At 50.4% G+C, this 26741-nt stretch overlaps 2 protein-coding genes, 1 long non-coding RNA gene and 1 pseudogene across 3 annotated transcripts; 3 read left to right on the top strand and 1 right to left on the bottom strand.

Moving 5' to 3' along the window:
• Positions 1–6023: 6023 nt before the first annotated feature.
• On the top strand, positions 6024–8464 carry LOC131809924 (actin, cytoplasmic 2-like; annotated as a pseudogene).
• Positions 8465–12407: 3943 nt separating this feature from the next.
• NPPB (natriuretic peptide B) lies at positions 12408–14152 on the top strand. Its single transcript, XM_059137196.1, has 3 exons — positions 12408–12686; positions 12924–13179; positions 13741–14152. Exons 1-3 carry the CDS (start codon positions 12570–12572, stop codon positions 13755–13757), a joined length of 390 nt encoding a protein of 129 aa, XP_058993179.1. The 5' UTR covers positions 12408–12569; the 3' UTR covers positions 13758–14152.
• An 8033-nt stretch (positions 14153–22185) lies between these two features.
• Positions 22186–24538, top strand: NPPA (natriuretic peptide A). The gene is made up of 3 exons (XM_059137822.1): positions 22186–23032; positions 23134–23460; positions 24223–24538. Exons 1-3 carry the CDS (start codon positions 22913–22915, stop codon positions 24232–24234), a joined length of 459 nt encoding a protein of 152 aa, XP_058993805.1. The 5' UTR covers positions 22186–22912; the 3' UTR covers positions 24235–24538.
• LOC131810183 (uncharacterized) lies at positions 24060–24892 on the bottom strand. The gene is made up of 2 exons (XR_009345461.1): positions 24481–24892; positions 24060–24400 (listed from the first exon to the last, which is right to left on the bottom strand). It is a non-coding gene; the product is annotated as an uncharacterized LOC131810183 (long non-coding RNA).
• Positions 24893–26741: the final 1849 nt, after the last annotated feature.

Raw genomic sequence — 26741 nt, 5'->3', positions numbered from 1 at the left:
GGGAGTTGTGTCTCCAGCCTCCCCTTTGGGGGTGGGCAGTGGGAGGTGAGCACGTCAGCCTCCGAGGAATCATTTTGTGCATGTGGCGGGGGGTGTGGGGAGCTCTGGGCACTGGGGTCACAGAATTAGAGACAGATGGATGGAAGTCAGACCTTGGTTGTGTCACTTTGCTATGAGTCAAGACCAAACGACTTCATGTGTTCAGGTGTCATGCTCTGTGAGGAGGGGAGTCCTACATCCCGCAGTTCCTGTTTGGTCCTAGGGCTTAGAGAGTGCTGCGTAGTATAGACATCCTATAAGCGGTTGCTGAAGGGATGAATGGATTCCTTACTTTCCTCATCTCTAGAATAAAGACTGTGACGTCTACCTGTATTATAGTACACCTGTATTAGTTATCTGTTGCTGCGTAACAAAGTAGCCCAAGCTTACTGACTTAAAAAATAGGTATTGATGAGCCCATAGGTTCTGTGGATGAAGAATTTGGGGTGACTGAGCCTGGCGATTGCCAGCAGGATGTCAGCAGGGACTGCAGTCTCTGAAGGCCTGACTGGGGCTGAGAGATCAGTTTTCCTGCCCCCCAAAATGGGTACAGCTGATTTCTCAGCCGCAGTTATATATAATAACTACATGTTATATACGGTAATTCTAAAAATAATGGGCGGATCGCTCATTTGAATCGAGCATTTGTTTTGTGCAGGTCCTGCGAGAAGCATCTTACATATATTATTTTCTTAATAGTAGTTCAAACATTTTTTAAAGGGGAGAAATAATCCCCCCAAAAATTGTAAACTGAAAACATGGTACCAACACCAGAGAAAAACCTGACCGTCTTGAGCTGGAATTTAGTTTCTTTCGTAAGAAGCAATCATACTGGGGCGCTGGGTGGCTCAGTGGGTTAAGCCGCTGCCTTCGGCTCAGGTCATGATCTCAGGGTCCTGGGATCGAGTCCCGCATCGGGCTCTCTGCTCAGCAGGGAGCGTGCTTCCCTCTCTCTCTCTCTCTCTCTCTCTCTGCCTGCTTCTCCATCTACTTGTGATTTCTCTCTGTCAAATAAATAAATAAAATCTTAAAAAAAAAAAAAAAAGCCGCTGCCTTCGGCTCAGGTCATGATCTCAGGGTCCTGGGATCGAGTCCCGCATCGGGCTTTCTGCTCAGCAGGGAGCCTGCTTCCCTCTCTCTCTCTCTGCCTGCTTCTCCATCTACTTGTGATTTCTCTCTGTCAAATAAATAAATAAAATCTTTAAAAAAAAAAGAAGCAATCATACTTTGCTTATTCTATTCTCATAAGAAAAAGTGGGTTTCATATATTATATGCTTCCTTTGCCTTTATATATATGTACTGACACTTAAACATGACACAAGTTTAGATAAATTCACAGTTATAAAATAAACCTTCAGGAATTAGTCATTCAGAGAATGGCAAAACACTTCTATACAACTTTTTTTAAGTGGAAAAGATAAAGATTCAAGGAGTTATACTTTCAGTCTGTTGGACTCTTCAAACCAAGTCCTTGAGTACTTAAGTTAGTAAATACCAAGATTCATGTAAAGTGATTGTTTAAAATTTTTTTATTTTTATATTTTATTTATTTGAGAGAGAGAGAGTGAGAGAGAACACAAGCAGGGGGAGGGACAGAGGGAGAAGATCCTTTGCTGAGCAGGGATCCCCACATGGGACTTGATCCCAGGACCCCAGGATCACGACCTGAGCCAAAGGCAGACGCCCCTTACATATGTTATTTCATTTAGTCTTTCAAGCACCCCATGAGGTAGGTGCTGTTATTACAGACAAGGCAGAAACTAAAATAGCTTGTCCAAGCACACAGCTAGCATTTGGTTGTCAGTCGCTGCGTAACAAATTGTCCCAAACTTATTGGCTTAAGCAACACCAATTGTTTTATTCTCTCTTATGGTTTCTGTGGGTCGAGAGTTTGGGAAGGGCTTGCGTGGTTTCAGTTCAGAGTCTTTGATGCCGCTGTGGACGGTGGCTAGAGCTGGAATGGGTAGAGCTGACCAGGCATTTCTCTCCACAAGGCTTCAGGGTTTCTCCAGGTGGGTTAGGTGGGGCTTCTTCACGGCTCTCTGTCCTCCAGCACGGGTGTCCTGGTGAGCAAAGCAGAAGCTGCTTCACCGTCCATGACCCTGCCTACAAAGTCAATGTTCCTTCTGTCATAATCTCGATCCTGCCCAGAATCGAGAGGAGGGAATGTGGACCCCATTTCGATGGGAAGGACAGTTCAAGTCCAATCATGGGAGGAGCATGTCGCATGGGAGATCTCGTGGCCATCTGCCACATTGGTGAGAGGTGGGACAGGAGTACTGGCAGGCTGACCCCTAGAAACCGAACCCTACCTTGCTCTACAGTGTTGCCCATTAAAGGCTAAGTCTCCCCGAGCTGTCGGCATAAACCCATGGACACAGAATCCCAGACCAAAGACCCCTGTAAGTACAAGATTCCTGTGGCTTCTTCCTGGGCTGCCACAACACAGCACTGCAAACCGGGCGCCTTAGAACAACAGAAATTGATTCTCTCCCAATTCTGGAAGCTGTAAGTCTGAGATCAAGGTGTTGGCAGGGCTGTGCTCTCTCTGAAGGCTCTAGGGGAGGATCTCTCCTTGCCTCTTCCAGCTTCTGGTGGCTGCTAGAAACCCTTGGCTTGTAGACACACTGCTCCTAGCTCTGCTCTTTGTCTGTATCTGTGTCTCTTCTCTTCTTATAAGGAGACCAGTCATGTTGGAATTTGGGTCCACCCTATTCCAATATGATCTCATCAGAACTAATTACAACTGCAAAGATCCTATTTCCAAATAAAGTCGTATTCTGAGCTTTTGGGTGGACATGAATTTTGGGAGGAGGACACTATTTAACCCAGAATGATGTCCCTGTCTGACTTTCCAGTCCCACACATCATTCCCTTTTAAATGAGGGAACATGGCTCCACCCACGGGGACAGGTCCCCAAACATGTCCAGGAATATGCAGCTAGCTTCTAAGGGCCTGGAACTCTAAGCCCACCTGGGGATGGCCCCCTTCACTGGGGAGGAATGTCAAGGGCAAAAAGCCAACCAGAAGCCTTTGGCACCGTGCCAGCACCTCCCCCACTTCCCATGGTGGGAAAGTCACGGAGCCACGTCCCACAGAGCCGGCCCTGCTCCTGCCTGACCCTCCCCGAGCACAGAGTGTCCTCTCCTTCAACAGCTCTATTAATAGCCCTCATGTGGATGTTCTGGGGCGGCCATTCATGAGATCGGCCTCACGTGTGTCCCCCACTCCAAGCCATTCATGAGTGTGACCCTCTGGGCTTGGGCGGCTCCCTCCCTCTCTTCCTGTGCCCTTTCTCTGTTTTCTGTTCCTTCCCTCCCTCTCTCCCCTTTGCCATTTTCAGAGCCTGCAGGATCCAAACCACTAGGAGCTTGTCCTTCAGAGTGACCCCACTGACTCAGAGGCTGCTGTGTTCACGTTCGCATGGTACTAGGAAGAGCACAGTGTCTGCCTGCTGGTGCACCTGTGCAGCCCTCCCCAGGGACTGCGGTGTGAACAGCGCCCCCTGTGGGTGTGCGAGCGGCAGTAGGAAGCCATCCTTTCCCTGCATGTAAAGGCCCCTCTTTTGCAGACACACCCATCGCTTCGGTGAGCCTCCCTGACTCCACTCACCTGACCCTTGGGACAAAGAATGTCAGTGGCTAGAGCCCTGCTGGGGGGGCGTCCACTCATCCGCATTGAGACCCCTGAATACGCTTGTGCCTTCAATTCAGTGACTCTTTCTCACGTATGTGTCCCGAGTGAAATAGCTAAAGAAACCAAGTACAGTTTTTCCCCGGAGGACATCGGGCAACGTCTGGAGACACTTCATAATTTTGGTGAGGGGGACGCACTGGGGTGTTGTGGGCGGAGACCAGGGACCCTGCTAATATCCTGAAGTACACAGGACAGCTCCCTTGATCCTGACAAAGGATGGTCTGGCCCCCAATTCTATAGGGTGGAGGTTGAAGAACTCACAAAGGACAAAAAGCCGACATGTAAAGATTTTACAGCAGCATTATGTTTTTTAAAGTTTATTTATTTTTTTTTAGTTATCTCTGCACCCAACATGGGGCTCGAACTCATGGCCCTGAGATCAAGAGTTGCGTGCTCTTCCGAACAGCCCCATCATGTAAATTAACAAAAAAGAAGTCTAGAGGCGCCTGGATGGCTCAGTTGGTTAGGTGATTGCCATCAGCTCAGGTCATGACCCTGGCGTCCTGGGATTGAGTCCTGCATTGGGCTCCCAGCTCCATGGGGAGGCTGTTTCTCCCACTGACCTTCTCCCCTCTCATGCTCTCTCTCATTCTTTCTGTCTCAAATAAATAAAGAAAATCTTAAAAAAAAAAAAAAAGAAGTCTAGGCACTCTATATCAAATTAGAAAATAATTATATTAAGAATATTAAATCCAGGGGCACCTGGGTGGCTCAGTGGATTAGGTATCTGCCTTCAGCTCAGGTCATGACCTCAGGGTCCTGTGATCGAGCCCCATTCTCTCTCTGCCCCTCCCCCATTCATGTTTTCTCTCTCTCAAATGAAAAAAATCTAAAAAATCTAAATCTAAAAAAAATCTAAAAAAATCTAAATCTAAAAAAATATTAAACTCAGTGGATTATAAAATGACCATTTAAAAGGATAAATGAGGGGCACCTCGGTGGCTCAGTGGGTTAAGCCTCTGCTTTCGGCTCAGGTCATGGTCCCAGGGTTCTGGGATTGAGCCCCTCATTGGGCTCTCTGCTCAGCAGGAACCTGCTTCCCCATTTCTCTCTGCCTGCCTCTCTGCCTACTTGTGATCTCTGTCTATCAAATAAGTAGATAAAATCTTAAAAAAAAAGATAAATGACAAATTCCTCAAATGATTGAACTTATGACCTATATGACCCACCCATTCCACTCCTAGGTATATACGCAAGAGAGATGAAGATGCATGTCCTCGCAAACACTTGTGCATGAATGTTCATAATGTTATTATTATTATTTTTTAAAGATATATATGGTTTTTTAAAGGTTTTATTTATTTGACAGACAGAGATCACAAGTAGGCAGAGAGGCAGGCAGAGAGAGAGGAGGAAGCAGGCTCCCCACTGAGCAGACAGCCTGATACGGGGCTCGATCCCAGGACCCTGGGACCATGACTTGAGCCGAAGGCAGAGGCTTTAACCCACTGAGCCACCCAGGCGCCCCATAGTGCTATTATTCATAATAGCCTGAAGATGGAAGTAATTCTACAGTGGGTGAATGGATACACAAAATGTAGTATGTCCACACAATGGAATATCACTTGGCTCTAAGAAGGGATGACTTTCTCGTCCACGCTACAACATGGATGGATTGAAAACAGTGTGCTCAATGAAAGAAGCCAGGCACAAAAGGTTATACACATATGACCCCAATTTATATGAAATATTCAGAATAGTCAAATCTGTGGAGGTAGAGAGATCAGTGGTTGCCTAGGGCTGGTGACGGGAGGTATGGGATAATGGCAAAGAGGCATGGGGTTTCTTTGAGGTGATGAAAATGTCCCCAAATCGTCTATGATGATGTTCGCATGTATCTGTGAATACAATAAAAGTTGTTGAATTGTACGCTTTATTTTTTTTATATAAATTTTTATTTATTTGAGAGAGAGAAGGAGCAGAGAGGAGGGGCCGAGGGAGAGAGAAGCAGACACCCTCTTGAGCAGGGAGCTCATGGGGGGACTCGATCCCAAGACCCTGGCACCATGACCCCAGCCAAAACCAAGAGTTGGATGCTTAACCAATGGAACCGCCCAGGTGCCCCGAAAGTGTAGAGGAAGGAGGAAGCTATTCACCTCCCTCCCCCAATAGGGTAACACAGGGAAATCACTGGGATTATTGAAAATTGGTAGTTTAGAGGCGAAGCCCCCTGGGGGGACCCAGCCTGCTGAGAATGGAGAACAGCAGAGGTGCCTGTGGCCAGCTCTGGGAACACGGAGGCCTTAGAGTAAGGGAGAGCACATCCTCTTTGACCTTCAACACTCAATGGCCCTCACATTACTCGAGGTAAGGTTAGCCAAAGTCCTAGCCAGGAGGCTGTGCTCTGTGGAGCCCACAATACCTCACTGAGCCCATTTCTCGTTACTCCCTCCACTCCCAGCGCTGGTCTCTTTGCCATTCCCAGATGTGCCAGATGCACCGTAGGACCTTGGGACCAGCTGTTGCCTTTGCTAGGCCCATGTTTGTTCGAGACTGTCCACACTTTTGCCACGTGTGTGGCCGTCCAGGCTGTACTGTCCCTGTATGTCTCCAGCGGCCCCAGGATATTGTCATGGACTCTGGTGATGGGGTCACCCACACTATGCCCATCTATGAGGGGTACGCCGTGCCCTTGCCGTCCTGTGTCTAGACCTGGTTGGCGGAGACCTGATGGACAACTTCATGCGAATCTTCAGAGAGGGTGGCGTCAGCATCAACACCATGGCCGAGCGGGAATTCCTGGGTGACACTGCGGAGAAGCTGTGCTACGTAGCGGTGGACTTGGAGCAGGAGAGGGCTGGCGCTGTGTCGTCCTCTGCCTCAGAGAAGAGCTGTGAGATGCCCGTCTGGCGGTGATCACCGTGGGCAGTGAGTAATTCCAGTGCCCGGAGGTGCTCTTCCAGCCCTCTATCCTGGGAATGGAGTCCTGTGGGATCCTCGAGACCACTTTCAACTCCATCATGAAGTGTGACCTCTGTGCTAACATGGTGCTGTCTACTGGGGCCATCATGTACCCTGTTGAAATTTTGTCTTGCCCATCTAACAGGGTTGGGGAAGTCTTGCCCTCAAGGACCCATTTTCCTTCCTTCCTTCCTTCCTTCCTAGATTTTATTTATTTATTTGTCAGAGAGAGAGAGTGTGTGCAAAGCAGGAGAAGTGGCAGGCAGAGAGAGAAGCAGATTCTCCACTGAGCAGGGAGCCCAATGCAGGATTCGATCCCAGGACCCTGGGATCATGACCCAACCCAAAGGCAGACACTTAACCAACGGAGTCACCCAGGCATCCCTAAAGATTTTATTTCTAAGTTATCTCTACACCCTGAGATCAAGAGTCACATGTCCCACCAACCAAGGCAACCAGGTGCCCCATGTCCTTTTTCCTTTCTTAACTGACGTTTTCCTGACAGAATACTGTGGGTTGTTACTTGCCTTGAGTTGAAAAATGGTTTGCTTTTACCCCTGTGCATTTATTCCTTCTTTTGATTTATGTAAGAGTTTCGTATGCAATTTTCAGTTCTTGAAAACATGACAAATTTTGGTTTTCTACCGTCATGAGAGAACATTTGGGCCCAGCGATGCATCATTGTGGGAAAGAAATAAAGTGCTGTGGTAAACCAGAAAAAAAAAATTAGCGTTCTCTCTAGACCTTGGGCTTTTACTAAAGGCTGTGATGTCTTATTCTCAAGACATATTTCTCTCTTTTTTAAAAGGTTTTATTTATTTATTTGACAGAGAGAGAGACAGAGAGAAAGAGATCACAAGTAGGCAGAGAGGCAGGCAGAGAGAGAGGGAAGCAGGCTCCTCGCTGAGCAGAGAGCCTGATGCGGGATTCGATTCCAGGACCCTGAGATCATGACCTGAGCCAAAGGCAGAAGCTTAACCCACTGAGCCACCCAGGCCCCCCTCAAGAAATATTTCTAATATTTCTTAAAAAAAGGGGTGCAGTTTCTTTTGGGGACTGGTCAGTTAGGGAGATTTGTGTTGGGAGTGACAAAAATTTAACTTAAATTGGTCTAGGCAAAAAAAGTGGTGGTGGGGTGGAATTTATCAGCTCGCATAACTACGAAGACCAAAGTAGATGAACTTCAGCATTTATGGGTCTGGGAGTTCCAATGATTTCATCAGGACGTTGGCTAGAGGCACAAAATGAATACAGGCTTTTCTGGAGGTAGTGGGGAGGAACCTGACCCATTCAGATTTTGGTTTCCTTATGAGGTTATAGAAATGAGAGGCAGGGGTGCCTGGGTGGCTCAGTGGGTTAAAGCCTCTGCTTTCGGCTCAGGTCATGATCCCAGTGTCCTGGGACTGAGCCCCGCATTGGGCTCTCTGCTCAGCGGGGAGCCTACTTCTTCCTCTCTCTCTGCCTGCCTCTCTGCCTACTTGTGATCTGTCAAATAAATAAATAAAATCTTAAAAAAAAAAAAAGAAGTGAGAGGCAATCCCTCCATTACACTCAGATGCTTCAGATATTACTGGTGAGGCTGGGCACGGGATGGGAAGAGTTAATAGCTATTTCCTCCCAGGCTAGCAAGCTCAGACCTCCCTCTGATAACCAACAATTTGAAGATTCACTTCAAGGGCAGAGAAGAGCTGCACACTCAGGCTGGTTTCCAAAGCACCCCCAACACACACACACACACACCTATGCATGCACCTGCATTGACACCATGGCTGTGAAGAGTCTGATGGCCCTTCTGTAGGTGTTTTCTGGCTTTTGAGAAAGTCTGAACGTCATAGAAGATTGAGACACTAGCAAGGGCTGGGAGCAGGTGAACAGACCTAACCATGAACTAGGGGCAGCAGACATTTGCAGGGCTTCTGTACCCGTGAGAAGTCCTCGTCTAATTCCTTCATTCTACACAAGGGGAAACAGAGTCCCAGAGCAGAAGTATGCCTTGTGTAAAGCCAGACCACGAGATAGCTGTGGGCAGAGATGTACCACCTGTTGACTCCCTGGGCAGTGCTCCTTGCTTCCTCCTTCCCCTTCCCCTAGTGGTCAGTGTTCTCATGTTGCCCTCTATGGCTGCCCAGGGCTGGAGGTAAGAGTCAGAGGGAAACTGTCCCAGACCTTCCCTTTTTTTTTCAGCTTCTTCCTTCTGCCAAGAGCCTAGATGTTACAGACTGAATGGCTGTGTTCCTTCCCCCACAAATTCATAGGTTGACATCTATTTCCCCAATGTGAAGGTATTAAGAGGTAGGACCACTGGGAAGTGATCAGGTCACGGGTGTGGAGCCCTCACGATGGGATTGGCGTCCCTATAAAAGAGAACTCAGAGAACTCCCTTGTCCTTTCTGCCATATGGGGTTACAGAGGAAAGAGCTGCTTACGAACAAGTAAGAGGACTCTCACCAGACACTGAATCTGCCAGCACCTTGATCTGGGACTCCTAGCATCCAGAATTATGAGAAATACATTTCTTTTGTTTATGAACCACACAATCTGTGCTCTTTTGTTAGAGCTGCCCAGATGAACTAAGGTATTAGAGGTGGTAGCTGTCACCTCTGCCCAGGAGGCCCTCCCCATCTTCCTCCTCATGGCTAATTCATTCTTATCCTTCAAAACTTAGCTCAGTACTACCTTCTTCAGGAAGCTTACTCCTCAACTGAGCATTCCTGCTTGTGCTTACAGAGTGCCTAGGACTCTCCTGTATTGGTTGCCACATCATCCGGCAGAAGGGGCGGTTATAGTTCTGCGACTGTGTCTTTCTCCCTGCACTGTCAGCTCCCCAAGAGCAGAGCTTGTCTTGTTCATGGTGTACCTACCTCCTAGTGAAGGCTTAGTTTTATCTGCAAGGTCCCATTCCCTTCTCGTGACAATCCTGTGATGCAGACATGAGAAAACACGAAGAGAGGTGAACTAACTTGCCCAAGATCATATACGTAGCAAAAGGTTGAGGTGGTGTTGTATGCAGGGAGTCTGATTCCAGAGTCTGGACTCCAGACCATTGTGACCCCAACCTTTGATAAAGGTTTTTGAATAAGTTAAGGGGCTTATTTCTTTCTCTGCAGTTGGCACCTAGCACCTAGCACCTAAGGTTTGACCCTGGCAAGAACCAATTCTGCCATCACAACCACCTTCACGGAGGGCTTATTAAGTATCAGGTTCTATGCTTAGCATTTTACACACACTGTGTTAATTTTGTATTACTACTGAAACACATTCCTGCAAACTTAGTGCCTTAAAATAATATAAACTGATTTCCTTATAGTTCTGGAGAGCAGAAGTCTGAAGTATGCTTTCTCAGTGGGCTAAACTCAAGGTGTTGGCAGGCAGGCTTGTGTTCCTTCTGGAGGCTCTAGGAAAGAATCCATTTTTTTGCTTTTTTTTTTTTAGCTTCTGGAGGCCACTTACACTCCTTGGCTCATGGGCTCTTCCTCCATCTTCAAAGATGCCAGAAATAGTGTAGACTCTTCTCCATCCCTGACCTGTTTCCATCCTTCCATTTTCTCTGACTCTGATCCTCCTGCTTCCTTCTTATAAGGACCCTTGTGATCACATTAGCCCTCCCCCATAATCCAGGATCATCTTTCCACCTCTAGATCTTTAACCAAGGTGCAAAGCCCCCTTTCCCATGTCAGGTATTCTCAACATATTCTCAGGTTCTGCGGATTAGGGCATGGACATCTTTGGGGGAACATTATGTAGCCTACCACATATACCATCTCACTTAATCCTTATGCAGTAATGTTGTGACAATGATGGTATGATTAGCTCCACTTAATAGGAATGGAAAGTTCATGGCATACACTAGGCACTTAATAAATGTTTGTGCGGATGTTCTGGTGTGGGAACTAATTGATAATATATTGTTCTTCACTGGACAGAAGATCCTAGAGGTTGTATCCAGTCCTGTGTGTTCCCTAAAATCTTTTCCACAATCCCATCTGCTGGGGCAAGTGGAGGCTCTGTCAGAGTATCTAGCACTTAATTATTTTCCCTGGCCTGACTCCCTCCCTAGTGGGGTCACAATCTCCTTCAGGGTGATTATATTTCTAATTCTTTGAATTTCTAATTCTTCCCATAATGCCATGGGCTTTCACAGACATCATTCATTTTCTCCCTTGTAGTCCTTGAAGGGAGGGAGCATATGTTCAGTTTGCAGGAGAGTAGGTGAGGCACAGGTTACATGAAGAGTCATTTCTTGATAGGTGACTTCTGACTGATGGACTCTGTCTTGCTCCCAACACTTCTGCCATCCAGCATTAGGGACTCTCTATGTTATCAGCAGCCTCTGACCCTCTGGCTCAGCTCTGCAACTGATTGGATTTTCTTGTCTCTTTCACTGACACTTAATCTTTGTATATTTTTTCTGTGGTGCATGTGTGTGCTTGCACACACAACTTTCTATACTGTCAGCGATGACAGTGGATTAATCCAGTTTTTTCTTTTAGTAGGAACCCCTTGCAATGACCCTGGCAATGATTAAGAGAGTCAGGTCTGGAGTCAGACTGCCTGGGTTGCAACTCAAGATTTACCATTTATCAACTAAGAAGGCAGATTAATTCCTCTGAGCTCAGTTTCCTTGTTTGAAAAATGAAAAGCAGTAGTATTTTTCTCATATATCAGGCAGATGCTATTTTTCTAAGGTAAGATATTTGTTTCAAGGTCACAGCTTCTGCCCTTTGCTGCCTCTTCTCTATCACCCATATAGCATTCTCTCATCCTGCTGCTTGTCAGCACAAGGCATCTGGAAGGGGTGGTGACATCAGTCATGCATGCTTTAGGGGGATTTAATCTGCTGTGTCTCTTTCCAGGACCATTTTTCTTTGATGCCTCATTTGTAATCACAGACAGGAGGTCCAGACCATCTGTTAACGGGAATTAGGTCATTGGTGATCAGATGAAGGAGGCACTGGGGAGGGGCCCGCCTCACACTTCTAGTGTTCCACCAAATAGATAAAAATCTTCCAGTCATCTTTGCTTTTTCCGTCCCATGTTGTCTTGGTGGGGGAGAGGAGGTGTTGGCACCTGGAGGAGATTTGATAGACAGCATTCCTGGGTGACCTCATCTCTGGGCTTTGCCTCTCAAAATTCCAACCAAATCAAGCTCTACCGTTTAAGGGATAGAAGCAGGGTCAGCATTCCAGAAGTTCCTTGTCATGCTCAGGCTTTTAATCAGATGACATTGGAGAATGCACATCCTAGTGCAGGCTGTTTGTGAGAGGGTGGGGAGGGGTCTCCGCAGTCCCTACTCCATGCTTGTCTTTCTAGTTAGACCTGAACTGAGGAGAGAAAGACCTCCCGGCTCTAGGTTTGCTCAGAGGGATCAGCACCACGGACAGCGGCCGAGCGAGGGTGCGCAGACCCAACCGGGTGCCCAGTACAGGCAGGCGAGGGGAGGGAAGACGCGCTGCGGTGCTGGGGCGTTGGCTGGGGGCTGTTCTCGCTCTGAGTCACCCCGTGTGCCCCGCACTTGCGTCGAGCCGCGGAACGCTGGAGTTGCCTCTGCCCTCTCCAGGAATGGTTGGGGATGGGTAGGAAAGGCCCCAGGAGTGTTGCAGGAAAAGAGGAAGCAGGAGGCAAAGGACCTGTTGATGTCTCCCGCGCGCTCCCGCCCCCCGGCCGGGCCCATTTCTATACAAGGCCTGCTCTCCCCAGCCTCCACCCCCGGCGAGTATGGTCGCACGCGCGGAGGGGCGCATTCCCCCGCCCTGAGCTCAGCGGGCGGGAATGCGGCCGATAAATCAGAGATAACCCCAGGCGCGGGATAAAAGGCCGACGTTGGCGAAGGATCCAGGAGAGCGCCCGCGGGACCCGAAGAGGTGAGACGCGACCTGGGACGAAGCGCAGCAGCGGCGGCGACAATCTCTTTCTCCACTTCTCTCCAGCGACATGGACCCCCAGACCGCGCTGCTCCGGGCCCTCCCGCTCGTCCTGTTCTTGCTACTAGGAGGTCGTTCCCACCCGCTGGGTGGGCCTGGCCCCGCCTCCCAGCTGTCCGCAATGCAGGTGAGCTCAGCAGCCTGCCTAAAGGCCACGGTGGGTAGCGGGAGTTCAGGGGTCCTTAGCTACTGTCCCAAGAGGTCCTCAGTTTACCCTGGGAAGTAGCGATAAGGGAATCAGAAAGTGACGAGAATGGGTGCCAGAACTCCATACCCACGGCGGTTGGTTCACTTGGGCGCGGGTGAGGGCGGGTCTCCCCAGGTGCCGGTTTCCTGAGGCTCAGGCTATCCCCACGCATTGCAGGAGCTGCTGGACCACCTGCGGGACACAGTTTCAGAGCTGCAGGCCGAGCAGATGGCCCTGGGACCCCTCCAGCAGGACCACAGCCCCACAGAAGCCTGGGAGACCCAGGAGCAACCACCTGCCAGGGCCCTTGGGCCCAGTGACAATGTCCTCCAGGCCCTGAGAAGACTACGCAGCCCCAAGATGATGCACAAGTCAGGGTGCTTTGGCCGGAGGCTGGACCGGATCGGCTCCCTCAGTGGCCTGGGCTGCAATGGTAAAACCCCCTCCCTGCCTCCTTGGGTCACCCTCCCCCATACCTGTGGGTTTCACCACTGGAGACATTTTGGGGTCTGCTGTCTCCAGGGAACACACTGAGGAAAGGACATCTGGACGCTACTCTCTCCTGCTGACAGTTCTTAGGGCCATGGAGTGTCTTTCTAGAAATATTAAATGTGGACATCATTGAGTCCCAACCCCCCCTCTAGCCACCTCCTGCCTCTCTTACCAAAAGGGGCAGAACCACCTTAGGATGAAATCCTGTCATTGTCTGGCAGCCTCTCCTTGGAGCAGAAAGAGTCCTAAGCATTTTCCTCCTGGCTTCCCCTAACCTGTCTATAGCCGCAGAAGCAGAGGTCAGGATCACCAGGGCGACGATGATTCCCAGTTTACAGATGAGGAGACTGAGGTCCAGAGAGAGGGATTATTCCAAAGACTCAAACATCCAGATCAACTGGGGATGGGGGATGGTGGCAGGGATGGCCCCTGGGGCGGAGAAGATCAGATCCTGCCTCAGTTTCCCTCTGATGCCATCATCACTCTTTCTCTCTTCCCACAGTGCTGAGAAGGTATTAAGAGGAAGCCCTGGCTGTAGAGACCTGCATCTGACTCTTCAAAGGCCCCCCTGAGCCCTTTGAGGCAATTTGTATTTATTTGTATTTATTTATTTATTTATTTCAATCATTTTATGTAAGACAGTTTTGACCTCCGAGCACAAATTTTCCATGGTGAAATAAAGCCAACATTATAGGTTCTTTTGAAACTGATTTGTACCAGTGCATTGAGTAATAAATCATTTAAAAAACAAGAACTAGTGGGGCCTGGGTGGCTCAGTGGGTTTAGCCTCTGCCTTCGGCTCGGGTCATGATCTCGGGGTCCTGGGATCGAGCCCCACATCAGGCTCTCTGCTTAGCGGGGAGCCTGCTTCCGCCCTCTCTCTCTGCCTGCTGCTCTGCCTACTTGTGATCTCTCTATCTCTGTGTGTCAAATAAATAAACTAAACCTTTAAAAAATAATTAAAAAATAAAAAACAAGAACTAAAAACCAAAAAAACAAAAAACCCAAACCTTTGGTTTTCATGAAGATTCCAAAAGTGTCTTAATGTTGGGGCAGGGAGATGGCATCAGGGCTGGTCAGGCAGGGTTGGGGCAGCCTCTCTTCTCTTGAACGGTTTTCCATGTTCTGAAATGTCTATAAATACCTCAAGCATTCAAGACACTTTACAGAAACTGCTTTTTCAAAGCTGGTAGTTGCTCCCTGGCAGTGGAAATGGGCCTTGATACATTTGTGCAAACAAGGGTGTGTGTCAGTATCTGCTTCCTAGTATTCCCTCTGCCTGGAATTCTGCCATCGGAGGTGTTCTCTCTTGGTGATGGCTGTTTCCAGGAGGTCTGAGCTAAAATCTCAAAGATTAGGGGTAGGGTGTGTGTGTGTGTGTGAAAGAGAGAGAGAGAGAGAGAGAGGCTTATATGCATTTCTAAATGGGGATGAGCCCTCCTTTCTTCCTCAAACCTCAGCTTCCAACATTTAATTCGTGATGTCTCCCTGTCAAGACCTTTAAAACTCAGAGTTTAATAGCATTTTCATTTCCCAAGCCCAGAAGTTTAGAAGTGTCTGGCAACAGGCCCACCATTTTAGGGTGCCCCTCTTCTGGGGGATCAACATCTTCACTTCCTCTCTGCCTCAGAGAGAGGAACCTCTCATGCTAGGGCAGAAAAGGGGACAACCACTGGAGTCCTACTGCGTTGTTTTATTCAGCAGGGATTCCTATGGGGGTCCCTGCCCTGTACTCTATACACCCCCTTCCCCTTGCCTCCTGTGTCCCAGACATCCCGGGCCACACCCCACGGCTTTCAGGCCTCTCCAGACCTTGGCTCATGCAGTCAGTCCCTTTTGCCCAGGATGTCTTTTATGATCCTAGATCTGCAGAAGGGACAGGACTATTCTTATCCCCACTTGATGGATGAGAAAACTGAGACCCAGAAAACCAAAGCCCCGTAGCTGGCAGGATGCGGCCGAGAATGCCAGCCCTGAGACGTGGGCGGAGAGACGAGTGACTCTTGACCCTGTGCTCTCTCCCTTGCTCCTGGCCTTGAACTTCTCTCTCCTAACCTTCCTGCTGTTCTCAGCCAGTATTTCTTTGAGGGAGGGAACTGCTGCAAGTGGGCTGGGCTTTGTGTAGTTCTCGTGGACTCAAGGTGGGCCGGAGGGTATGGATAGCCACTGATCTCTATTAAGATTTTCTCTCTCTTTTTAAAAAAGATTTTATTTATTTATTTGACAGAGAGATCACAAGGAGGCAAAGAGGCAGACGGGGTGGGGGAGGGGAAGCAGTCTCCTCGCTGAGCAGAGAGCCTGATGCGGGACTTGATCCCAGGACCCTCAGACGATGACCAGAGCCAAAGGCAGAGGCTTAACCCACTGAGCCACCCAGGCACTCCATCGATTAAGATTTCTTAAATGAGCCTTAGGAGTGAGATCCTTTCTAATAAAATCGTGAGCCATCTTTTCCTCACGTGTCTGACCCGGGGAGAGCAAGAGGACTCAGTGTAGTGAGCTTTCATCAGGGCCTCATTAGGCTCCTGGTACAGGTCTGTTAACTTGTGTAGTCCTTACAACAAATCTACTAAGAACTCTCATTATCCCCCATTTTAACAGAAGGGAAACTGAGGCACAGGGAGGTGTTGTAACTTGCTCAAGATCTTTCAGTTAGCCAGTGGCAGAGCCAGGCTTCACAGCTACAGAACCTGGTTTAGCATGCAGGTCCCTAACCACAACACCCCCTGTCCCCTCCCAAGTCAGTGAATGAGGCTTGCTGGCGGGAGGGAGAATTACCTTCCTAATGGCATCACTCAGTTCATTTGCTTGTTGGCAACCTCTTCCCTCTGCTCAGGTGATGAAGGCAGACGTCTCCCAGAGCACCCACTCCCCACATCCAGCCAGCACTCCAGAATTCTTCCCGGTGAGTCTGGCTCGTCCCTATGTAGGGCTTAGGTGATAGAGTCTGTATGTAGGATATATCTGTTTCTTGGACCTTTTCCCCAAACAGAAGTCTGGGAAGGAGGACTCCAGAGAGACCTGCAAGGGAGCCAGCTATGTCTGCTGGAGGATGGGCATGGGTAGCCCGACGTACCCTACGGAGCCACATCCATTGAGTTCCCCATTGTTCTGTGTTTGCAGGAAGCAGAGCACACAACGCTCTGTCTACAGATGCCCTTTAAACCCTGCCCTCCCCAACCTGTGCCCCTGGCTCCTCCAAACGTTCCCCAACATAACTGTAGCCATGGCCACAAGCTCCCTGACTTCCCTACTATTGACGTTGCCCAACGAACCTGCCAGATTATGTCTCTCCATAAATGCTTGTCGCTATAATCTTCCCAGAAACAAGCGCTGGTGATCATAGAGCCCAGGAGGCCTGAGACCCAAGGCTTTGAAGCTGGAGAGAATTTCAGTAGAGGGTGGACAAGCTTTGCTGGGTGCCAAGTGTGGAGGTTACAAAAGTCAGGACAACACTGGGACTTCCTTTCGTGCCACCGACTGTGCACCTGTGACTCTCAAGGGCTCAATGCTGAGTCCTTCTTCATCCCTCTGGTGGCAGCTTTGACCCTTCTGAGAATCTGTGGCAGGAAAAAAGAATGTATTTCTCCCGCAGGGGCAGATCTAAACAGAATCAAACTTGGCCACCTGTCTTTGCTCATGTGGCAGCTCTCAGCCTTCCATCTTGGCCTCTGGAGGACTTTTCAGGCACTCCCCTTAGCTTTAACAACCAGTCCTGTTTCACTAGGTGACCCATTTCTCCCATCGGCTTGGGAGCCAGGCCCGTGCACCTGCCTGGATGTTCTGGAACATTTCTACAACCAAACTCCGGACCTGCCCTGGGACCCTGGCTCCCGCTCTCACGTGGATAGTCTCCTGTCCTCTGCCTGCTTCTATCTAGCAGCACTGTGCTTTTCTGCCCAGTGATTTTTCTCTGGCAGCCCCAGCCCTCTTGGCTCCCGTCGGGGCAGGCAGGCAGTGCTGGGGACTTGACAACTACCAGGAGCCACACTCAACCAACATCTGGCAGCAGGCGGCACTCAAAGACCCCAGCACCGTTGATTCGCAGGTGGCATACATCTTACACGTGTTCTCAGAGTGCAGGGACAGGGGATGGAGCTCCGCTTGGCCGTGGTGGTCATTGACTTCCTTCTTTTCCTAGTCACATCCTCATTCTGCTGAGGTTTTCTGGGATTGGGGCCGAAGGAAACGCCTTATGCTTGGATCCTTCTCTCAGGCTCAGGAGAACCTAAACTAAGAAACCCCCAGATGGTTAAAGCTTCTCCTGGGACTCCACCTCAATGATTAGAGCCCCAGGAATCTGCCTGACTCCATTCTCTGGCTGAACCACCCAGGCGGGCACCGTGTCCACTCCACCTCGTTCCTGGCATCTCCTACACACAATCCTTCACTTCCGTTCCTGGTCTCTGCTCTCACCACTCACGCTGACATCCGCTCATCAGCTTTCTAACCGGCCTCTCCACTCGTCTGGTTCTTCCTGCATCAGGGGAGAGCCCTGGACCTTCATGTATCAGCCAGAGGGTGACACCTCCTTCCCGTGAAGACCCCAGGGAGGGCAAGGAGCAGTGGCAGGCTCTCAGGTATGTACCTTGGAGGGGTGGGTGGGTAAGAGAGGGACTTAAGGCAAACTCTTTGTTCCAATCATTCAGAAATTTTTAAAAAGATTTTATTTATTTGATAGACAGAGACCACAAGTAGGCGGAGAGGCAGGCAGGGAGAGAGGAAGGGAAGCAGGCTCCCCGCTGAGCAGAGAGCCCGACGCGGGGCTCGATCCCAGGACCTGAGCCGAAGACAGAGGCTTTAACCCACTGAGCAACCCGGCTGCCCCCAGAAATTTTTTTCTAATCAGGGTGTGTCCGATCTGGCTTGGTGCTGGACTAGCACAGCCGTGGAGTCCGGCTGCGGACAAGTGCACTGCCTCACGCTTGGCCTGTATCTCTGGCTTCCCAGAAAATGCAGCAATGGCTGCATTGGATGCATTCGCAATGGCTGACCTGGTTCTCATCGATGCTGTCTGACCCCCCTCTCCGCCTCCATGTACCACCCATCCCCGTCCCACAACAGGCAGGATTCCCTGGCAAGGAGAGGTTGCCAAGACAGTTCATGAGTGGATGGAATCTCACATTTCCCCAGTCACTACCTAAGGGAGCTGTGCGTAATGCAGCCCAGAGGGAAGGGGAGTTCATGGCCTTGGAACAGGACTAGGGTGAGGGTGGGCTTGGCACTTGAGCAGTGAGAGACAGGAGTTAGCAAGGACCCCACAGACAAAGTGTCTGTTATGGATTGTGTTCTGTCTAACCAAAAGATATCTTGAAGTCCTAAACCCCCAGAACCTCAGAATGTGACCCTATTGGGAAACAGTCTCACTGTAGAAGGAATGAGTTAAGATGAGGTCTGACTGGCGTGGGGGCAGCTCCTCATTTAATATGACTGGTGTCCTTATAGGAAGGGGAGAGAGGAACACAGAGAGAGAGGACGGCCATGTGACAACAGACGACAGAGGCTGAGATTGGGGTGCTGTGTCTACAAGGCAAGGAGTGCCAACGAGCCCTGGCACGTGCCAGAAGCCAGTCGAGGCAAGGACATCTCCGCCTTACAGGGTTCAGAGGGAACATGGCCTCGATGACACCTTGATTCCAGACTTCTGGCCTCCAGAACTCTGAGGCCCCCCATCTCCTGGTACCTGTGCCCTTGGGATGTCCCTTCCAGGACAAGGAAGTTGTGAAGAGCTTACATAATCTTTCTCTGGACCTGAGGAAGTCAGCTGCATTTCTCCGGAGAGGCCCATGTGGCGAGGAACTGACCTCCAGCCAGCAGTCGTCAAGGAGCTGCGGTCTCTCAGCTGACACAGGAGTGAACTTGAAAGCAGATCCTCCAGCCGAGCCCTGAGCTGACGGCAGCCCCAGCTAATGTCTTAACTGGAGCCTCCAGGAGCCCTGAGCAAGGGACCCCAGCTGGGGAGGGCCAGATTCCTGACCCACGGAAACTGGTAAAGGATGTGCCTTGTTTCAAGTTGCTAAGGTTTGGGGTCATTTGTTACACAGCCGTAGTTAAATAATACACACTGTCTCATTTCTCTTTTCCCCTCGCTCCTGCTTTTCTTGAACGGAACTGCCCCCACACCATAAAGCTTTAGCAACTGGACTTTTGCCTTGGGTCTTGCTTTCTAGTGAACCTGTTGCCAACTTCCAGGGCCAGGGTCCTCCAAGTTGAACCAAAGAAACAGAACATCATTTTTTAAAAAATTTTATTTATTTATTTGACAGAGAGAGAGCGAGCGCACACAGCTGGGGGAGCGACATGTGGAGGGAGACGGAGAAACAAACTCCTTGCTGAGCAGAGAGCCTGACAGGGGGCTCGATCCCAGGACCCTGGGATCATGACCTGAGCTGAAGGCAGACACTTAACCGAATGAGCCACCCAGGCACTCCCAGAACATCATTTTCAAAATCAGAAATAACCATCCCCAAATGTGCATCAGGGTCTTACCAATTTCTCCTAACTGGGGCTTCTGTGTTAGACCATTTGTGTCCGACAGAATCATACCATGGACACCAAGGGTTTCTCATACCGATTTTGGACTTGTGCTGCATTGCTGGGACCGAAGCCGCCCGCAGCATCCCCACAGAGGATCCTAAAACGGAAACGCTGAGATGGAAACCAGAGAAGCCGCAGTTCTGGGGTCTCCCACCCATCTGCGACGCTCCTCCCGACATATGACTAAGACAACTTCTTTCCAGTGATCAGGAAATAAAGGCTTTTGATTTTTTGGTTCGTGGGAGAGGTGGGGGTGGGGGGTGGATCTGGTTTCCTGTTCCTTTTGCTTTTCTTCTGTTTCACTCCTCCAGGCTCGCTTCTAAGCACCGTGTTAAAGATCGACTCCTCCACATACACACCCCCTCCCGCCTCCCCCCCCGCCCCAGGTTGAGCAGGGCCATGGGAAAGAAGGGAAATTTACATCGAGCCATTTTCTGTTTTAGGCACAAATCAAAGGCTTTGCTGGGATTGAGGTAGTAAGTGTATCTGAGACCTGTGTTCCCACTAAGTCTCGTCAGGGTAGGAGGGGGTGTGGTTCTATAGGAAGTCCTCTGGGCAGCAAAACTGAATCTTCTTTCTCTTGCCACTCCCCTTCCACAAACAAACAACAACAACAACAACCCCCCCAACAAAACCCAAATGAAACTGAGCAAAAACTTCTGGCTTGTAGAAGAGACTCAGACACTAATGCCCTGCTTCTGTTTCGGTCTGGAAGAGGGACAGTGACTTTCATAAAAGGAGCTGGGAAAATTCTGCAATTCTCTTCCTGGACCCTAGTGCAGCATTTCTGCTGGTCCTTGGGCCACTGACAGACTTCAGAAGTGCCTCAGGACAGAGGAGCGGCGCCGGCCCTCTGGGGCCGAGCCACCTGCCACGACGCCCTTCCGGTAGCCGCTGCCTGTCTGAAAGGGCATCTCCAGGAGACAGGCCGCGTGACGCACACAGCAAGGAGCATCGGTTCTCCCAGTGTGGCTGCTCACTGAATCCTCTTTGCTAATAATAACCCCCGCCGACGCCAACGGAGCGATTAAGCTGTGAGCACATTCCAGGGGCTCATCAGGATACGAGGGGTTTTACCCCCAGAGTTCGTATTCAGGGTTGCGCCCACTTGGGATTTTAGGTTCGGTTCAGCTGACCCAGGTAAGGTTACTAGAGAGGGCTCCTTTCTCCTTAGGTCTTAGACTAAAACCACCCTGGACACCTCTCGTGACCTCCAGCCACATACTGCCCCAATTTCATGTCCTCCCGCAGAGCAGCCTCTCTACCTGATCGGCCAGGGAGTGCGTGCAGCCGGGGAGGGGTCGGCTCAGGGCAGACCTGGGCATCCCACACGCATTTCCTGAGTCCCGTGGAGTACGTCAAAACATGTCAGGTGTGCCAACAGGTCGTGGGGCTTGGAGGACCCCTTCCTTGAGGTGGTCTACACACACACACACACACACACACTTGCCAAGGGAGTGGGAAGGGGGAGGAGCTGTTCAGAGGCCACCTGGGAGAGGGGGGGCAGGGGGGTATTCAATCAGGAACTGCACTGCGAGGGCTGATAAGGGACCATCATGCTAAGTGACAGCAGCTGCATCTGTAGGATGGTTAGGACTATGGGCATCCTCGTCAGACCCGGGATTCAAGTCCTGGCTGTGTGGCTTAGGAGCCCAATGACCTTGGTTGGGCAAGTGACGTAACCTCTGTGGATGGGAGCAACACCACCTGCCTCGTGGGGCGGCCAGGACAGTGAGGTAATGCACATAAAGCTTTTGGTAGAGTTTCTGGCCCGTTGCAGTTGGTCAGTGAAGGCAACCATGAGCGCCGTCCCGTCCCGCAGCTAGGCAGCGAGCCACAGCACGTTTGTGCGTTAGTCGCTCACCTGACAACCTGGAGAGGTGGGTAGAGCAGGTTTTTACAAATGGGGGCAAGAAGGCGGTGACGATGTGTGTAACTTGGTTTGTGTGGGGCTGCAGTGAGGTCTCTCGACCTTTCCAATGCAGCCGTCGCCCCCCAGTACATGTGCATCATATAACAGGCTAGCACGAACAGCTGAGCTTAGGGGACAGGGGCCACGCGTTAAATGTGGACAGCCGTGCTCCCTGTGATTTCTCCCTGGCAGCCAGGAAAACGGAGGCCTTGGTGGCTCATCACTCGCCCGGCCTCGCAGGAGTTACATGGAAGGTGTTAAGGGGGACCGTGTGCTGCCCTCACGTCCCCCTCACTCCATCGGCCAACTCGCCAAAGGACTTTTCCCGGGAGGGTTGGGGGTTTAAAAGCTTCAAATCCAGAGTCTGAGTTTCTACAAGCAGCAAGGTGATGGAATGAAAATGTTGGCGTCTCTAAGTGCCCACCTCCCTCTACACGGTGGAGGGGAAGGAGGAGACGCTTGGCAGAAGGACGGTTCTGTTTCCCAAAACGTCTCAGGGTGTTTACGTCCGGGAGCGGAACCCTCGGGACACTCATCCCATTTGGTTCCCAGCTGACTTAATGCTCTAAAAAATGACTCCCTCTTCACCTGACCGCTGAGAGTGACTGCCAGGAGGGAGAGGGCTGCCCTCACGGCTGATGAGTCAGGTGTGAGGCCAGCTTGAGCATCTGGACTAATTTGTCCCGAGCTGCAGGCCGCCTGCCACTTCCTCCCCACCCGCCCTTATTTGGATGCCCTGACAGCTGAGCCGAAAACCAACTGGGGGAGCTGGGCGCCGGCCAACTGTCACCCTCTGTCTCCCTGCCTGGGTCCCGTTGCTGAGGAGAAAGAAGCCCCAGGCATCGCTGTAAGATAACCAAGGACTCTTTTTTGCTCTTCTCACACCTTTGAAGTGGGAACCTCTTGAGGCAAATCAACAAGAATGTGGCTCTTGCAGCCGAGGGTCCGGGGCTGTTGAGGCTGCTCAAGGTGGAGGGGAGTGACAGGCTCTGCCGGACTGATAGCTTTAAAAGGCCATCTTCTGCTGCTCCTCATTCAGCTGCTTTATCGCTGTAAGTGACAGAATGGGGAGGGTTCTGTCCCTCTCGCGCTCTTGGAGAGCTGGGGGGCTATAAAAAGAGGAGGCGCAGGGCAGCTGGGAGACAGAGGCGGACGGAGGCTGAGAGGGGAAAGGAGAGGACAGAGAAGCAAGCCAGTACCAGGCCACTCCTTGCGCGACGCCAGCATGGGCTCCCCCACCGTCACCGCCAGCTTCTTCCTCTTCCTGGCATTTCAGCTCCTGGGGCAAATAGGAGCGAACCCCGTGTATGGCTCTGTGTCCAACGCAGACCTGATGGATTTCAAGGTAGGGCCAGGACAGGGGCCCCAGTGTGGGACCAGGGGGCTTTGTGACACTGTGCAGGTCAGTGAGACCTCTCTCTTTCCCTGTGTGTTCCTTTTGTAAAGAATTTGCTGGACCACTTGGAGGACAAGATGCCTTTAGAGGAGGAGGTCGTGCCCCCACAAGTACTAAACGAGCAGAATGAGGAAGCTGGGGCGGCTCTCAGCCCCCTCCCTGATGTGCCTCCCTGGACAGGGGAGGTCAACCCAGCCCAGAGAGATGGGGGTGCCCTTGGGCGGAGCCCGTGGGACTCCACCGATAGATCTGCCCTCCTGAAAAGCAAGCTGAGGGCACTGCTTGCTGCCCCTCGGAGCCTGCGGAGGTCCAGCTGCTTCGGAGGCAGGATGGACAGGATTGGAGCCCAGAGTGGACTGGGCTGCAACAGCTTCCGGGTAAGAGGAGCTGGGAATGGATACGGGATGGGGAGGAAGGAAGTTGTGGTTTCACTGAGACCCAGACATTGTCAAATAACACCACCAGAGCATGCCTCCTGCAGTAAAGAGACCAGAGTAAAGTTTACTTCCTTGGAAATGTTTGTCTCAAGTTGGGCCAATGACGTCATCCTCAGCTACAGGCTGCCAAGGACATGCCAAGGGGAAAAAAGTTACTGCCACGAGCATTGGGAACTTAAAATGTTCATGGGGCCAAGTCCCCATCATTCTGTTGATTGGGAGCTCATGTTTCTCCCCAGAAGTGTCAGATCCCAAAGATTTAAATGATAACGACCAGGGCTGGGGCAACTGGGTGGCTCAGTTGGTTAAGCATCCGACTCTCGGCTCCAGCCCTGGTCATGGTCTCACGGGTTGTGGGATCAAGCCCTGAGTGGAGCTCCACACTCAGTGGGGAGTCTGCTTGAGATTTTCTCCCTCTGCACCTCCCCTCACTCACCAGCACGTGCATGCCTGCTCTCTCTCAATAAATAAATAAATAAATAAATAAATCTTTAAAAGAGAAATAAACACCAAAAACAAAAGAAAGGAAATGACCAGGGTTGATTTATGACTTCTAATGAGCAACTTGTGCCCCAGTTCATGAAAGTTCCAGGGTTGTCCGGCTGGAGTGGGAGTGGGTGGGAGGTGAGCACACTCCCGTGAAGTTGACTTTTCTAAGAGGACCATGTCACCAAGCCAAATTTGTCTCTGTTCTCTTTGTAGTACCGAAGATAATAGCCAGGGAGGAAAAGGTGGGCCAGGCCCCGGGGCAAATTTCAGGTGACCCTCATCCCTTGGGGTCTCTCACTCAACTTTGTCACATCTCATTGCTGTCAAGTCGAGCCGTGATGAGCACCGTATTCAAGCTGCAGCCTCTTGTCAACGTTTCTCACATTTTATGCTAAATGTAGATAAAGTGGTTTAATTGTGGCTTCCCCACCTCTCCCATCTCATGCACTTGATTTTAGGATAGACACTCACCTGTTACTGAAAGCGGTTTGAAAGTGAATAAAGTTCAGCACCACGGACAGAAGCCAAAGGTCTGGTTTGGCATGATCTCTTTCTTTTTCTCAGTCTAATAACCCGGTTTTCCTTTTGTGGCAGAGAAGAAGACTGTTTCTTTCTCCTTCCTTTTAAACATAATAAGATTTATTTTGGGTTGCAGTTTTGGGTTCACAGCCAAATTAAGCAGAAAATACAGAGATTTCCCATAGACTCCCTGCCTGCACACACACAGAGCCTCCCTCACCAGCAACAGCCCCCAGATTGGTGCCTTTGTTAAGCCAAGTGAAGAAAGAGATGTTTCCTTTGTTGACAAACTGCCTTTTGGGTACTTAATTAAAAGGTAGCCACCAGCTTTTTCTAATTCCGGTCCCAGGTACTTGGATGGGTGAGGGGTAGGGTGGTGGGGGGTGGGGGGTGGGTTGGGGGGGTGGAGGGGACCGGAGAAGATGCCATTTCTTTGTATCTGCTTCTAAGAAGCAGAGAATACCAGGCACCAAGTTCACCCACAACAGGAAGCCATGCTCTACTCTACACATCCCCTCTCCATGTCAGAACCTGACATTCCTCCAACCCCTCCCCTCTGGTCACCGACATGTGCACTTTTCCAGCCCTTATTTATCCTGCCCCTTCCTCTTGTAATGCCATTTATCCAGTTCTCCCGAGAACATTCTACACAATCAAGGCTCATGGACAATGCGACTTCGTCCTTGAAGCTGTCCTGATACTACGTGCTCCGTATGAACTGAGCTCGGCACCAGTGGCATTTTGTGTTTAACCATTATAATATGACACACTTTGCCCTGGTAGGTGGTCATTTCTCTGTCCCTGGATTGTAAACTCCTTGAAGGTCAATGTCTGTTCAGCACCACTGCAGGACATGGCCTAGTCCATGCTTTCTAACATCAGCCCAATTGTCTTATTCTTGCATAGAAGTCAGGAAAAGGGGGAGTAAATAGTCATTCACTCTTTATAGGGGAAGGGGGAGTCCGGAAATGAGTTGACAGGGAGTGGAGCGGGGGTGGGGGTGGGGTAAGATCTCTAATCTAGGGGTGCCTGGATGGCTCAGTGGGTTAAAGCCTCTGCCTTCGGCTCAAGTTATGGTCCCAGGGTCCTGGGATCGAGCCCCGTTTCAGGCTCTCTGCTCAGCAGGGAGCCTGCTTCCTCCTCTTTCTCTGCCGGCCTGTCTGCCTACTTGTGATCTCTATCAAATAAATAAATAAAAATCTTTTTAAAAAATCTCTAATCTAACCACTTCCAACAAATCTCTTCTTCATGTGGACTTTGAACACAGAAAGGGGTGGGGGGTGGACCAAAAAGCAAAGGATTGGTCAGGACAGGAGCAGACGGGAAAGTGTCCAAACATGGCTCCTGAGGTCCGGGGAGTAGGAGCTGCTAGGAGGGAAGTGTGCGGAACTGGGCAGACTGCCAAGGGGTCACCGTGACATGGTGGGTCCTCCTCAAATGGAACGGACAGTGCCAAATGCACCAATAGTGTCCCTGGAGTTCAGGAAACCCGGGGACAGGTGGAGGGGGGCAGCGCTGACGGAGACCATTTCTAGTGCTGGTGGGATGGCAACTTGAGGCAGATCAACTGAAGACCAAGAAAATCCGATTCCTGGCAAAATAGAGAGCAGAGACGGATGGCAGCACAGAAGCCAGCCCCAAATGTCTACAGCCTTGGCACTGATTGTACTTCTGGTTGGGTATCAGGGAGCCTGTGAGTGGGGCAGACTCCTAAACACAGCACTGTCAGAACACACACAGCTCCTCCGTCTCCTGCTGTGGGCAGCAGCAGCTGAGGGAATGCGTAGGTTTTTAGGGGAGGAAAGCATCTGCAAATGAGATCACGTGGCATTGATTAAGGGGGAGAAGACTGGGAACTTCGTGATTTTTGCTAAGGACTAAGTCGGTAGCAGGTGGACCCCAGGGAATGAAGTTTTGCTGGCAAGGCTTTAGAAGGAGACCTCTGAGCCTGTCAGTCTACTCTCTGGCTTTGTGATGTTTACATTGTGGAAAGCGTAAAATGAAAATCACATACCACTCCACAAGGAGCCCCATGGAGACAAGAGTTTAAGGAGACAGATGAAGACACTTTATTCTGACATGTTACGGTTACAGTGAGAACTTCCAAGTTCCAAAAGTTCAAATAAAAATAGAATTTTACAAATTAAAAAAATTACAATGTATGTACACAACAGAATTAGCTAGTATTACTGTCTAAACCAACAGTGCGAACA

The sequence above is a fragment of the Mustela lutreola genome, chromosome 10 (assembly GCF_030435805.1).
Source record: "Mustela lutreola isolate mMusLut2 chromosome 10, mMusLut2.pri, whole genome shotgun sequence".
Classification (NCBI taxonomy): Eukaryota; Metazoa; Chordata; class Mammalia; order Carnivora; family Mustelidae; genus Mustela; species Mustela lutreola.
The sequence above is the reverse complement of the archived record's forward strand: the minus strand, read 5'-3'. Positions and strand labels throughout refer to the sequence as shown.

Coding starts and splice junctions, on each gene's coding strand:
- NPPB (XM_059137196.1), top strand. CDS start 12,570: ATGGACCCCCAGACCGCGCTGCTCCGGGCCCTCCCGCTCGTCCTGTTC. Junction 12,687..12,923: donor CCCAGCTGTCCGCAATGCAG/GTGAGCTCAGCA, acceptor CACGCATTGCAG/GAGCTGCTGGACCACCTGCG.
- NPPA (XM_059137822.1), top strand. CDS start 22,913: ATGGGCTCCCCCACCGTCACCGCCAGCTTCTTCCTCTTCCTGGCATTT. Junction 23,033..23,133: donor CAGACCTGATGGATTTCAAG/GTAGGGCCAGGA, acceptor CCTTTTGTAAAG/AATTTGCTGGACCACTTGGA.